The sequence below is a fragment of the Papaver somniferum genome, chromosome 8 (genome assembly GCF_003573695.1).
Source record: "Papaver somniferum cultivar HN1 chromosome 8, ASM357369v1, whole genome shotgun sequence".
NCBI classification, from domain to species: Eukaryota; Viridiplantae; Streptophyta; class Magnoliopsida; order Ranunculales; family Papaveraceae; genus Papaver; species Papaver somniferum.
Window position 1 is genome coordinate 69,485,752 of NC_039365.1, and position 13,781 is coordinate 69,499,532.

Genomic DNA, 13,781 nt, shown 5'->3' on the forward strand with positions numbered 1-13,781 from the left:
AAATTTAATTACAAAAAATAGATAATTAACTTTTAGTTGTTGTTGTTGATTTAGGATTAATGATTGTCTTCTATTTTGGGCTATTACGTGGAATGATTGTGAAGGTCTGTTTGACCAGTTTAATCACTTATTGTAAATGGGTTAGGGTAATGCATGAGTTATATTTAAGAGAAGCGATATAAAAAAACTCGCGAAATTGGGGTATACCTAGATTAATTGGGGTGTACCAAATAAAACAAAATAGGTCATTAGGAAGTAAAACCCGAAGCCCCTTAGCCGTATATTTTTGAAAATAACGAAATTATCCCTGCTTAATTAGCACTAATTAACCTGTTTAGTTTAATTAATTTAGTTAGATTGAACTTATGAATTTTTCCGGAAGATTTGGGAGAAAAAAAATTATTTTGAGAATTTTGTTTCCAACGGAAATGAAACCACACTATCCAAACACTTATAAAAAGGGGATTGCAAAGATGTTTCAAAATTACTGAAGAAATCAACACTTTCAAAACTAAAAGTATGAAAAGTCGGCAAAGTCGATAAATATGGAAGATAATGACCATCAACAGCCGGCATGTTGGTAATAAACCATGATGCCGACCAAATAAGATTTTTCATACAGAGAAAGACGTTATAAATACATGATTAGTCAGCAAGGTATTAATTTCATAGCCTGCCGACTAAACTATAGTCGTCAAGATCGAGAATGTCAACCACCGACGATTAAAAATCTTATACACAAGCTCGTCACGATTACGGATAAAACAACATGACGACTAAATGAAAAACGAGACACAAAGGTTGATTTAAGTTGTTATTGGTCGTCAAGGTCGAAATTGCACAAAATGACGACCAACAGCAAGTCGTCAAGGTAGATATTTGAAGATTGTGACGACCCTGAAACTTATAAAACTCATTGAATCAAAATCGTCAACCGACACAAATTAGACCATGACGACTTTTGATTACCAAGAAAAGTCGTCATGCTAAAAATATTTCCTTGACAATTTTTCATAGGATTTTGGAATCACATGGAGTATGAGATTGGGTATGATTTCGTACCTAATCTCATATCCCGTAGCCCCAAATTTCAGTTTCCTCAAGAATTTTTAGTTTCGTTTTGATTTTTGTTTTCTTTCTTTTTTTGATTTGAGATGGATTTTGAAAATTGTTTGGACGGTTTTAGTTTTACGGTTTCAATGTAAAAGAATTCATTTATTAATAGTTTGGTCTTTTTAACATCTTTTAGATATCCTTTAGCACACCATCTTGAGATACCCTTTAACACAATATCTTAGATGGTTTAAATTTTGTATACCCAAGGAGTTGAAGAGCATTCCTTTTTGATTTACAAATAGAGGGAGAAAATTGAAGGATAGTCCCCCCCCTCCCAGTGTCCATCTCTCTCTTGATGGAGACAGACGAAGAGCAAACAAGCATTCCATTCCAACTCCAGTTCGATAAACCAGTCTCATCTCAGGTTTTGGGTCAATTCCTTCTTCTTCTTTTTTGTTTTTTTTGAAATCGGTTCCTACCACCTACATATACTTTCTTTGTTTACTTGAACTTACTTTGATTAATTGCTCCTGTCAATGATTTTCACTTAAATGTACAGATTAAGATTGCTGAATGGAACCCAGAAAAGGATTTATTAGCCATGGTTACTGAAGACTCAAAAATACTTCTTCATCGATTTAATTGGCAAAGATTATGGACCATTTCTCCAGGTTCTTTCTACTTCCATTTCTTCTTTAATGTTGTAATCTATAGTTTATAGATGGAATGGGTATCTGGGCAATGTTGCATTTCTCCTGTTTCTTAGAAGTTGTAGAAATTTGGGATATACGGATGATTATAGGTTATTATGTTTTTAGGGTTTTAGCGGTCTGTTGCTAAATGGGGCAATGCAAGTGTTGTTATCTTAATCTAAGTTTGTTTCTGTTTGATGATTGGTACAATAAATGGTCTTGTTGAATTTGTTGATGAGTACAGGGATTTGGAAATTATATTATAGTTTTGGGGTTTAGGGTTCTAGATAATTATGAAGTCAGAAAAGTTTGAATCTCCATTCCGTTGCTGTTACATTAATCTTACTTTATTCCGACTTTAAACCTCACTCCCTTTCATATTTTCTGCTTTGTGTATCTTGTTGCTTATTTGTAATGTATGATTGCGTCAGAGCTGTCGTGTGGTTTATAAGGGAACTAATACATTTGGTAACGGAAATGTTTGTGCTCAAATTCCATTTGAGGAGATTCATGGATTAAGAATGGTAGATTGGTAGTTGATTACTGACATACACTCGATCTTCTTTAGGAAGATGTATAACAGCTCTATGTTGGCGACCTGATGGTAAAGCAATAGCTGTTGGCCTTGAAGATGGCACTATTTCTTTGCATGATGTTGAGGTGAGTTCAATGAAAAAAGGATTTTTTTTTGATATGTTATATCTCTAAGCTCCCCTCCTTCTTTTCATGTTTCAACATTTTTGTTGCTTTTTCTTCTCAAACCCTCACAACTTTCCCTGTAATTATGTGTATAGGTAGGCGATCATGTTTTCTGGTTGATGTGTTTGACATCAATGATACACATCCTTCGTGTCAGTTCACTGATTTCCTGTTTGATTCATGTATTTTAATTACTCACTGAAGTATTGTTGTTTTTTCTGCGAACACAGAATGGAAAGCTGTTGAGAAGCATAAAATCTCATAATGTGGCTGTCGTGTGTCTTAACTGGGAGGAAGATGGACAGCTAGCAAGCGTATGCATATTTCCGATGTTTTCTGTTTGTATTGTCCTCTAACATCTTAAATACCGAAGCTTGCTGAATAAAAGTATTGTTCTGTTTTGAAATGCATTAAAAATGATACGAATTTTGGGATGATAACATCTTTACATGGTGCTGTTCCATTATATATATGATCTCTTTGTTGTACGAAATGTTTGATTTTGTGCCTTACAAAAAGTCCACTTTTGGAATTTTCATTACTGGAGTACACATTGACCTGCTGAGCAGATTGAGCTGTTGTGGTCATTTTGAATCTGATATTTTTTGTTTTTGCTTCTGGTTGGCGCTATTGCATTTATGTTTCAGGACAGTAACAACACTCAATTAATTTACGAAGATCGTACCTCACGTTTCTTCCCTTCTGCCCCAAGAGTTCCTCGAATGCCTGGAGTAGCATCTGGGGATACTGGGTTTATGGACGAAAGTGAAGATTCATTTAGAGAATTGTCAAATACTTCACATCAACGATTTAACATCTTATGCAGTGGTGACAAAGAAGGAACCATTTGTTTCAGTATATTTGGAATTTTCCCAATAGGAAAAATCGTAAGTCATTAGTAACTTTTCATTCTGATTCACATTTATCCTCACGTATGATAAGATGCTTCAACTAATTATCGCGCTGCACATGGTATTTTAACATTTTCAGAATGTGCATGTCATTTCTTTGATTTCTTTAGCATCACTTATACGTTAATTGTGGGTTCCTTAAACTTTGGTGATTCATTTTCAATGTTTATTCTCCTCGTAATTCACCAGTTTGTCAATATTCTTTCACATAGTTGATGAATGTACCAAAAGCTATGCTGTTAGTTCGAAGTATTTCTGTTTGGTAGCGGATAAAGGAAATATGTTTTGATGTTTGGGAAGCTGGAAGAAGTTAGTCCGGAGACTCCCTTGAGTCCTTAAAGTGGAACCATGTTCGAGTTTCCCCTGTTCTGATTAGATTACATTTCATGGTTCCTTAGAGGAGTTAAAAAGAACAGTCACCTCAAGGTTTGCATGAATTTTTTATTATAATCTGGGCTTGCCCTTACTTCCTGCTTAGAGTAAACTGAGTACCTCTAGAAAAGTAAATAAGTTATCCATTGTGAGATTTATTTTTATAGAAGGCCCACTTCAATCAAGCTCTAGTTCTGAGGGAATATGAAAGTTGAAAACCTTCCATTGTGTCATATACTCAGCCTCTACCTGTGCCATTTGGATTCTGTAATAGCTTGGGAGGTCAAACTCCTGTCTTGCACCCAAGAATAATTTAAGGTTGATCCAACCAATCTTGCAAACTAATCTTTAATTTTCAAACTGTTGAGCCAAAATGGGTCATACTAGATCCCTGCTTCGGATATTCCAGTGTGGATCAGCTCGGAACGAGTCATCAGCATGAATCCTAGCTTGGGCACCCAACAGTATCTGGAACCATATATATAAGTCAATTCAATAATAATGATACCTGTGCTTCATAATGTCTACGTTCATCATGTTGTAAGAACCATGAAAGATTCTAGTGATGGTACAGTGTTGTCAAATAATTTCACTGAATTTCGTTGTTATCTTGCTAGATTAACTTATCTCTTCACAAATATACCATCCTTTATACAATACTTATGCTATTTAATTTTTGTGAGTTGATATTATTGCTCCATTCTATTCTAACTTAGTTATGGGCGTGAGGGCCACATACCAGAATATAAACAAAACGTTCATATCTGCTCCACTTCGGGACAAAGAAGCTGTGCACCAACTTGTAAATTCATCAATATATAAGGTAGGCTCCTATCCCACTGAGTTGCAATTCTTCATACCTATGGTGGTTTTTTTCTCTTAGTTTATGTCAATGATATGAAGCTTTTTATTCTTTAGTTTAGGACTTGCAATCTTGTTGGTGGAAGTCTCTGGTCTGCAGAGGCTTTACTCTCAAATATTACACCACCAATGAAACATCATTTCAAATGTTCAAACTTAGATCAAATCTGTTTACGTTCATGGTCATGGCTCCCCCCTTTTTTGTAACTGGAAAGGAAAAAACAGAAGTCCTAGAAGGAAACTACTCTAAATGTGGTCTGCCAACATCTGCCACATACCAATGAACTGGATCGAAAATAACTAGAAATAGAACACCTTTCATGACCAATTATTCCTTGGAACTTAAAACCTTGAAACAATTACATCATGAATTAGACAATCCTATATGCTCTCTGAATTTTCTGATCTGTATAAGCTCAACTAATTTAGTTCTCGCACAACTTCTGGATTAACGTAGTTTCTTATAAAGAATAGTTGCTTGGTTTTTCTTCATTCTTTCTCTCCTAATAAGCTCGTAGAATACAATTTCTAATGCGGTAATACAAACCTGACATTTTTGGTGATTGGCATCATCAGGTAGCTTTGTCAAAAGATCTTTGTCATTTGATTGTAATGTGCTTTGGGGAACTGGTGGAGCACATGATTGAAGAAAAGGAAAAAGTATCTGGAAATGGTTCTTTAGTTGGATTGCATTGTTTGCTACTTGATACTTCTATATTTCGGAAGAGGTCAGTTATCCAACATGACGTGTAGTCTGAACTCTTAAGTAGGGTTTAAATATTCTTTAGTTTCTTTTTTCTATTCTATGCAATTAGGTTTGCAGAGATTTTCATCCTCTTCATACCATCATTGTTCTTATTTTATTTAGCTTCGTCTGTACTCCAACAATGATGGATTGGTATATATTGAATCTCCACTTCCATAGTTTACTCTTGTTGAGCTTTTCTGTTACTCTTGCTGATATACTTAATTTCATAACCCAAATGTTTATGACGGGCTGCCAATAACACGTCTAATTTCTGCAGAATTTGATTTTATTTCTTGCATTGATATTATATGCGCTGTCTGGTTCATAATAAGTTAAAATATTTAAAGTCATTGGTCTCTCAGATAGTTGTGTGCTGAACTTTTCTGAACTTACACGTTTACGTCTTGTTTTTTCTTTTGTTATAGGAAGAATGAGCTCCATCAAGTTGCTCAACAGGCTTCAAACATAGAGGACTTCTTTGAGGTTATCAGGGCTTCATTATCAATCATGTGTAAACAGTGGGCTGATGCCATGCACGTATTCCACGAGAAGTTTGACACTCTATCTCCTCTGATTGCTGATAATGGTATAGTGGTGTTTTGAAATTGTCTAAGTATGCTGTAGTTGCATTGTAGCAAATTATGTTGGTATAGTTCATCTTATAAAATTTTCTTCTATGCATTTATGTATAGGATTGGATTCAAGTCCTCAAGAGGAGTTCTTAAGTCTTCTAGGTGGTGCTCGGACAAGTCCACCAGTACATCAGTTTCTTGTTTCCACTCTTGGTGAAGTGGTAAGCTAGCATATGAATTTTGATTGAGGTTTTATTAAAATCAAATAGTTAGTCCTTCTCCTGCTCATCTCCTTCTAATTTGCAACTACCAAGATCTTCAGATCCTACTATTGAATTGTGAAATGGGACTAAGCAAGTCTATCTCTCATTTCGACAACCATGACATGACCCAACACCTTCTCGTTGGCTAGCTTCCCCACTTTCATTGCCTGAGATATGCAGTAATGCAGATCTTTGTGTCTATATTGGTTTTAATGCATTAAACATTCTCTACGATGACAAGAAAACTTGATATATCACAAGATCTCTTTATTACAGAACAGTAGAATGAGGCCCGCCCATTTGGTATATCATTTTGTAGTTCACCACACTGCTAAGAACCTATTTCAGGGAAATTTTATAGCAGATGTAAGTGTACATCAAATGAAAAATTAGGAAAGACAAAACTGAGCTGCAGAACTTCAACAATGATGACCAGCTGGTTATGGCCACTAGTTGGTTGCGAATGAACGAGTCTGCATAGTATGGAGTAGAGCAAAGTTCTGAAGCAATAGAGCCAGTGAAAAGAAAATGTTAAAATGGGTATAACACTTCTTCATTGTGCATTGCATCCCTCCTTGACCACAGGTCACAAATGTTGAAGTACTGCACCTTGTGATGTAAAGTTCCACAGAAGTATGGCTATGTTGGAAAATGTTGACTGAATTTGTAATAACTGTAATCACATACACAAGTACTTTTCAGTCATCAAATTTACTGGTAATTAGGGTCTCAAACGAGTAACAAAGGCTATTGATAATGCTGGGAAGGAGCTTCATCTTATTGTTCGTGAGCATCTCCAGGTACAGAACTCGTCATCCCATGTAGTTAAATGTGTTCTCTTATTCCGACCACTATTTCCCTCCTTGCTGCACATGTTGTTCAAGGTTTACCATCCTGTAAATCAAGATGTTATTCTTTTATGCAAATGAGAATAGATTGAGATATTGTATTTTTTTCTTATATAGTGGTGTTCAGATTGATTCAATATGAAGCAAGTCATATAAATTGTCAATTTGCAGCCTGCTGCAGAAATAGTTGGATTTAGAATTGGAGAATTAAGAGGTCTCTCAAGGTGGAGGGCTCGCTATCAAGGTATTGGGCTAGATGAGAAGCTTATTGATAGTGCAACAGAAAGGGCTGGTATGTTGCTTGTACAAGTTGAGAGGCTTATCAAGGTGCTTGCTGTGGTTGTCTATCAGGTATTCTTATGGAATACTTCCCATCTTAGTTTGGTCATTTCTACGTATAGCCTAGAATTATACAATGATCTTTTTGTTGCTTCTGAATCATGTCGTTCTTGTGTTACAGTTTCAGAATTTCTTCCTCTGGCTCTCAAAATGTATAAAACTACTTATGTCTGAATCAAGTGACCAGCTTCCCCCATTCAATAGGTTTGAAAATGTTAGCAATCTTTTGATGGAACCACTAGTTGATTATTCTGCTTAATGCATTTTTTTTTCTGGATGCAGTGAACTTGTAATTGTATTCTTGAAGTTTCTATATGACCAAGATCCTGTCAGGCAATTGTTGGAGGTCATGGAAGGAGACCATAGTATTGAGGTTGATTCGTGAGTTTTTTTCTCGTTTAACCTTTTCCAAATCATACCATGCTATGTGTTGCGGCTCCACTAATTATCACAAGACTAATTTTTCTTTTACGGTCATTGTATACATCTCTAAACATAAATTTTGGTCAAATATGAATGCCATAATACTTTTAGAGTTAAATTTCCATGTCACACTTACCAACAAGGTTTCCATGTGTATACAACATTCACATACATCACATTGAAGATGACGAAAATTCAACTTTGCAGGGAAACAATGCAAAGAGTTGAAGAACTAGTTCAATTTGGTGGATTTTCAGACACCGAGTACTTGCAGAGAACACTGGCTAAAGAATTTGAACTGCTCGAGTATAGGTACTTTTTTGTTTTTATTTCTTTGCATATTGTTTTGTTTGTTGCTCGGTTTTTATATCATCTTCTCAATATCCTGTAATTTCAGTTTCAAGGAGGCCTTTCTCGTTCTATTCACCACAATTTCCAAAAAGATCCATTGTAAAGATTTGATGCCATTGTTTCCTGTTCCAGCAGCTTCACCAAAGTCTGCTTCCACTTCCATAAATATTCCTGCATCTATATCCTTCTACGAGGTAACTTATTAGTGGTTGTCTACTCTTATCGTTGAATAATCAATTATTCTCAAAGTCAAAGTTTTTGTTACATTACTCTTTACTTATGCTTTCTCTTAAAATCTTATCCTGAACTCGGATGTTTATAGCAGCACTAGCAAGAACAATTTAGATTTAATGTCAGCTTTATCATGCAAAATGATGATGCAACAACTAAGGGAACAGACTTACATAAAGTTTCTTTTTGATCATTTTTTGCTTATATTAATCTATTCTCCGGTGTTTCAATTCCTCAGGAATCCCAAAACAGATTCTTAGATTACACTTGTTTCAGGATACCCGACAAGTCTTTCTCAGATATGGCTAATTGTATAGGCATAACTAGAGGGTTTAAGAATGATTTAAGTACCACTGAGATGGCTCATACTTCTATGGAGGCGGTACTGCTGATTGTTCCTGATGGGTACAATTGTGTGGATGTCTCCCTATATAAGGTATTCTACCTGAAACCCTCTACCAACAATTTTAGATTGCAGTTTTTCAGTCGGTTTCTTATATATTATTCTGTTTGTAATACAGGACACCCAGATTGTTCTACTTTTAAATGAGACAGTCACTGTTTCCGACAGTAGTGGGCGTGGTCACTTGATGATTTTACGAGCAACAGATCTTCCATTTGTTTCTGTTGCAAGTTCATCATATTCACACTTTTGGAATTTGCAAGAGTTGAAGGTATTTATTTTTCCATTCACCTCAGTTGAGGTGGTAATAGCGCATTTGCATATAGGGTAACACTTCTTCATGTATCAAACGGCTTTTGCATAATCTAGACTTGTCAAAGCTGATATTCAGCGTGTTTCCACCAAAACAAAAATAAATAAACAAATTGTGAGATATTTTAGGGTTCATAGCTATTAGCTACTAAATTCTTCATTGTTATACATTATAAATAAACAAATTGTGAGATATTTTAGGGTTCATAGCTATTAGCTACTAAATTCTTCATTGTTATACATTCTTAACGGAAGTATAAACACGAGATTTGTTCTTAAATTACCCCTTTGTTAGTTACATTTTAAATAGGGTTAGTTTTGTCATTTCAGGAATCTGCTATTGATTTGAATATGGAGAATGAAAAAGTTCGAAGTATTCCGCACTCTGTAATTGCTCCCTTAGCTGTCAGTGGTAAGTATATTCTTGACAGTTGACACATATAATGTGGATCAAAATCAAAGTTGCGTACGTGGTTCCAGTTTAGCTAGCAACATTAACAAGAGACACTAGACCACCCCAAAAAAACAAAACACCTTTATGCCATCAGAAAACTAGTGTCTAGACTTTCTTCTTGTTGGCATCATTAGAAATAATATATATAGGGGTAGGATCCGTTGACATGGTTATAATGACATAATCTTGACATTTTAACGCCATTTTTTCTGCTGAGCCCAACCAACAATGAATTTGAAACTAAGATTTTGATGACATGTTCCTCGTATAAAACTCTAGATTCCTACCAAAAATGAGAGCGTTCCAAAATACGAAATTTCACCATTCACAAATTTTAATTTCAAACGTTAATCTTCAACGGCTGATATTCAAAATGGTAGATGGTGGTCTTATGAATCTCAGAATGCTCTCATTTTCGGTTGGAATATAGAGACTTACAAGAAGAACATGTCTCCAAAAAATTAGCTTCAAATTCATTGCCTGTTGGGCTCAGTTGAAAAAATGGCGTTAAAATGTCAGGATTATGTCATTATATATATGAGCTACTTGTATTCGAATTCAACGTTGCAAGTGTTAATTTCAATTATTTCTTTTTTCAGTTAAGTTTTTCCCGTGATCTTCCTCTTTTGGTTAATAATATCCTTTTGCAGCTATTAATATCCAACTTAATAATATTGAACAGCTTCAAGAGGTGTGGCTTGTGTCTTTGCTGCAAGAAAGCGCGCCCTAGTTTACATACTAGAGGAAGATGAAGATGAGGGTTCAGACATCGAGTAGTGGGTTCTTTTTGTATATACTGTAACGGAACATCTCGTGAGGTTTGTGGACTTCCAAGTCGTATCTAAACCTTCTCAATGGCGTTATTTTGAATTTAATGTGTGAAACTCTTTGGGCCTGCTCTAATACCTCCTGAGCTCTCATTGTTCATGTGAAACTGCTGTGAAAATGCATGTTCTTGTGCATTATATTTGCGAGTGCATTAGTCTATTATTTCTCATATCATTGTCATTTAAGGGGTTAGAGTTGAAATCTGGGGTTTCAAGAACAGGTTCAGAAGTGCATATTTACAAGGTTCCATTTTCTGCTAAAATTAGATACTCAAAAAGAGAGAGGGAGAGTGAGAGATATAAAGAGGTTGTCATGCCCCTATTCACTTACAGATGTTTAAAGATTTTAGAATTTCCTAGATGATACCATGTGCTACGGGGTGGTTTTCCCATTTTACAGAGAGAACCCATGTATTGAAGTATGTGTACCCGTGGGCTACACATAAATATGAGTATATGTCAACAGGTGAATCGCAAGTGAATTCTGTATGTTTGCTACCACTATGGACTCAACAAATATGAAAAATGGATGGGCAAACCAACAAATTTAAGGGTTCGTTGAGTCCGGCCGTAGATCTCATGCGCGTTTGATGTAGAACCGGGTGGTTGAAGCAAAAACGCTGGCGTGTGAAGCAAAAGCGCTGGCGTTTGATGTTTAACCACCCCTTGATTTTCTCTCTCAGAATCTCGGTTATTGTATTTAGGGTTTATTTTTATTATTTGTTTTATTAGTTAAATAATCAGTGAGACCCAACTCTTATTAGTTTATATTAATAAAATCACTAGTGGGACCCTAAAATATTAGGTTTATTCATTTTATGTTGTTTTCCATAGTGCAAAAACATGTTTGTTCATCCACGTGGATTTTGTTGATTGCCATAGTAATTGCTCTAACAAGTGATAAAACTCTAGGTGACCAAACTTATATTGAATAACATGACTATTAACAATTTCATAGGAATGTGTTTATGTGAATAATTGATCGAATTCGTTTACGGGTGAATAATATGTTTGGCTTAATGTAAAGTGTGTCGAAGAACAAGATTCATAATATGCTAGCCTCAACCTAGTCGATATGGCCAATTTTGATTGTATGTTTGAATATGTATAATTATTTTTACAAATGAATATAATCAATCAAAAAATACAATACATTCATAGGTGGTATACTCTTGCTAGAATACTGAAAAACACGAAATAGGCAAGAGAAGCAGAGTTTTCATTCATTAGGTATCAATGTAGGATCACATATGCTTAACCGTTTAAGCCTTCTACTTATGAAGGAGGATCCACATACACTCTATATTCGTACTATCTCACATCTTTGAGCGACAGTTTTCTTCATAAAACCTAAACGATAATAGATTTGAAACTAATATTTTGGGAAGATGTTCCTCTTACAAAGCTCGTTCCTGTTGAATATGAGCACATTTGGAGAGGTATAACACTACTATCTAACTCTATTGAAAACCAGACGTTGAAAATCAATGGATTTTTAACCGTTGAAATTAAGATCAATAAATAGTGAGGTTTGGTATTTCAGAACGTGATCATTTTATCGGGAAACGAAAGTCACGTTCATTTCGAACCGGCATTGTTTCCACATAAGTCAATTCCACGAAACATCCTATTTTAGATAACTTAGCTCGAATCCTTTACTTACATCTTTAGATTAGCATAAGTGATAATACTAGCATGTATATAACGAATATGATAATAGACAATCACACACGACACAAAGATTACGTGGTTCACCTACCCTTTGCAGGCTACATTCACAACCAAAACCACCCCGAGAATCTTTCATTATCATAACAATTTATTACATTGACACACTTCATATAATCATCTGATTATATAACCCACTAGCGATAAACGACTTGGAAACAACAAGACATATTAAGAAAATTTTACTCCTTCATTTTTTCTTCTTCTTCCATAAACCTCCACCGCCATGGTTGCTTCTTAGACAAGAACATGAAGAACGTCATGAATTCTAGCTTCTCCCATATGAACTTTAACAATAACCACCTTTTATGACGTGAACAAAACCACCGTCTTCACTACAACAAGGCATGAATGCTTACCACCTTATATAAGGCCATCCTTTCGGACATTATCACTAGCACGAATCAAAGTTGTCTTGTACTTTGAGCTTGAACCACCACCTAAGAAAAATTCCTCCTTTGCACTTGCACCACCGGAATTGCTATTTGTCTATATTCTATCATCACCAAAAACAATTTCTTCATATATTTATACAAGTTTCTGCACCGACTTGCATCAAATTATTTCGTCGCCTTGATCACTCATTATTCCACTTCGAGTAGATTTTTTTTTCTTCGACACATGTCTAACAGTTAACATTGTTTAAACTACGACATTTAATCCATACAGATTTCACCAACTCAAAGAACCAACAATATTAAGTCATCCTCCATGTAGACAAAACATGCTACAATCATCATATGTTGTGTATAAACGATTATCACATAGCACCACCATGATTCAAAACGTTCTCCAGGAAATATTTGCAGACGCCAATTGAACCTATGAACGATCTTCTCTCGTAAAGAAAACACCTTCAAAACGAATCATAGTTACATCAAGCAAAGTTGTCGAATCTTTCTTGATGCCGTCCCATTATTTGTTCGATTTTGATCGTCTCATCATATTCACAAATTATATCATTCTGTCACAAACCAAGACTTTCTCTTCTTTGGAACCTGTTGTTCAAATTGTCAAATCATTGTTATCTTTATCCACGCTCACCGCACCACTTGTCGGGAAATCGAGGTTACTTTCATCTCGAACCGGCATTATTTCCATGTAAGTCAATTCCATGAAACATCTTACTTTATATGACTTAGATCGAATCCTTTACTTACATCTTTAGATTATCATGTTTGAGAATACCAGCACGAATATAATGAATACAATAATAGACAATCACACACGACACAAAGATTACGTGGTTCACCTACCGTTTGTAGGCTACGTCCACAACCAAAACCACCCTGAGAATCTTTCATTATCATAAAAAATTATTACATGGACACACTTCATATAATTAACTAGCGATAAAAGACTTAGAATTAACAAGACATATTACGAAAAGTTTACTCCTTCCTTTGTTCTTCTTCTTCCATAAACCTCCACCGCCATGGTTACTTCTTAGACAAGAACGTCACATATTCTAACTTCTCCCATATCCATTCTAGTGACTCTTCTCACCTAAACTTTGCCCCATCACCAACCATTGTAGGACACATGGTTGTTCCCCCCACCCCTTGTTAAGAGGATTGCCAAGAGGATGATTTCTACTCACTATATAAGCCCTCTTATATAGTAGTTAAAATCCTTACTCCCCAAGTCATAGAGGTACTTCTAAGAATAGTCGTATACGTTAATAGGAAACG

The 13,781-nt window shown here is 35.4% G+C and overlaps 1 protein-coding gene across 2 annotated transcripts; it reads left to right on the forward strand.

Annotated features, from left to right (window-relative positions):
- Positions 1-911: 911 nt before the first annotated feature.
- LOC113301469 (anaphase-promoting complex subunit 4-like) lies at positions 912-10,532 on the forward strand. 2 transcript variants are annotated; one of them, XM_026550240.1, is made up of 19 exons: positions 913-1,480; positions 1,616-1,727; positions 2,317-2,408; positions 2,678-2,761; positions 3,095-3,334; positions 4,473-4,553; positions 5,168-5,319; positions 5,765-5,925; positions 6,032-6,132; positions 6,900-6,974; positions 7,194-7,373; positions 7,483-7,565; positions 7,644-7,742; positions 7,992-8,096; positions 8,182-8,329; positions 8,605-8,802; positions 8,888-9,040; positions 9,412-9,493; positions 10,218-10,532. In XM_026550240.1, exons 1-19 carry the CDS (start codon positions 1,412-1,414, stop codon positions 10,310-10,312), a joined length of 2,310 nt encoding a protein of 769 aa, XP_026406025.1. In that variant the 5' UTR covers positions 913-1,411; the 3' UTR covers positions 10,313-10,532. The 2 variants fall into 2 exon arrangements, with proteins under 2 accessions (XP_026406026.1, XP_026406025.1); XM_026550241.1 differs by lacking the exon at positions 4,473-4,553 and having other exon boundaries at positions 912-1,480.
- The last annotated feature ends 3,249 nt before the right edge of the window (positions 10,533-13,781 follow it).

Bases quoted from the DNA above. Each gene is read 5' to 3' on its own strand.
- LOC113301469 (XM_026550240.1), top strand. From the start codon at position 1,412: ATGGAGACAGACGAAGAGCAAACAAGCATTCCATTCCAACTCCAGTTC. The intron at 8,803-8,887 runs GTATTCTACCTG...TTTGTAATACAG, and splicing joins TGGATGTCTCCCTATATAAG to GACACCCAGATTGTTCTACT. The intron at 9,041-9,411 runs GTATTTATTTTT...TTGTCATTTCAG, and splicing joins GGAATTTGCAAGAGTTGAAG to GAATCTGCTATTGATTTGAA.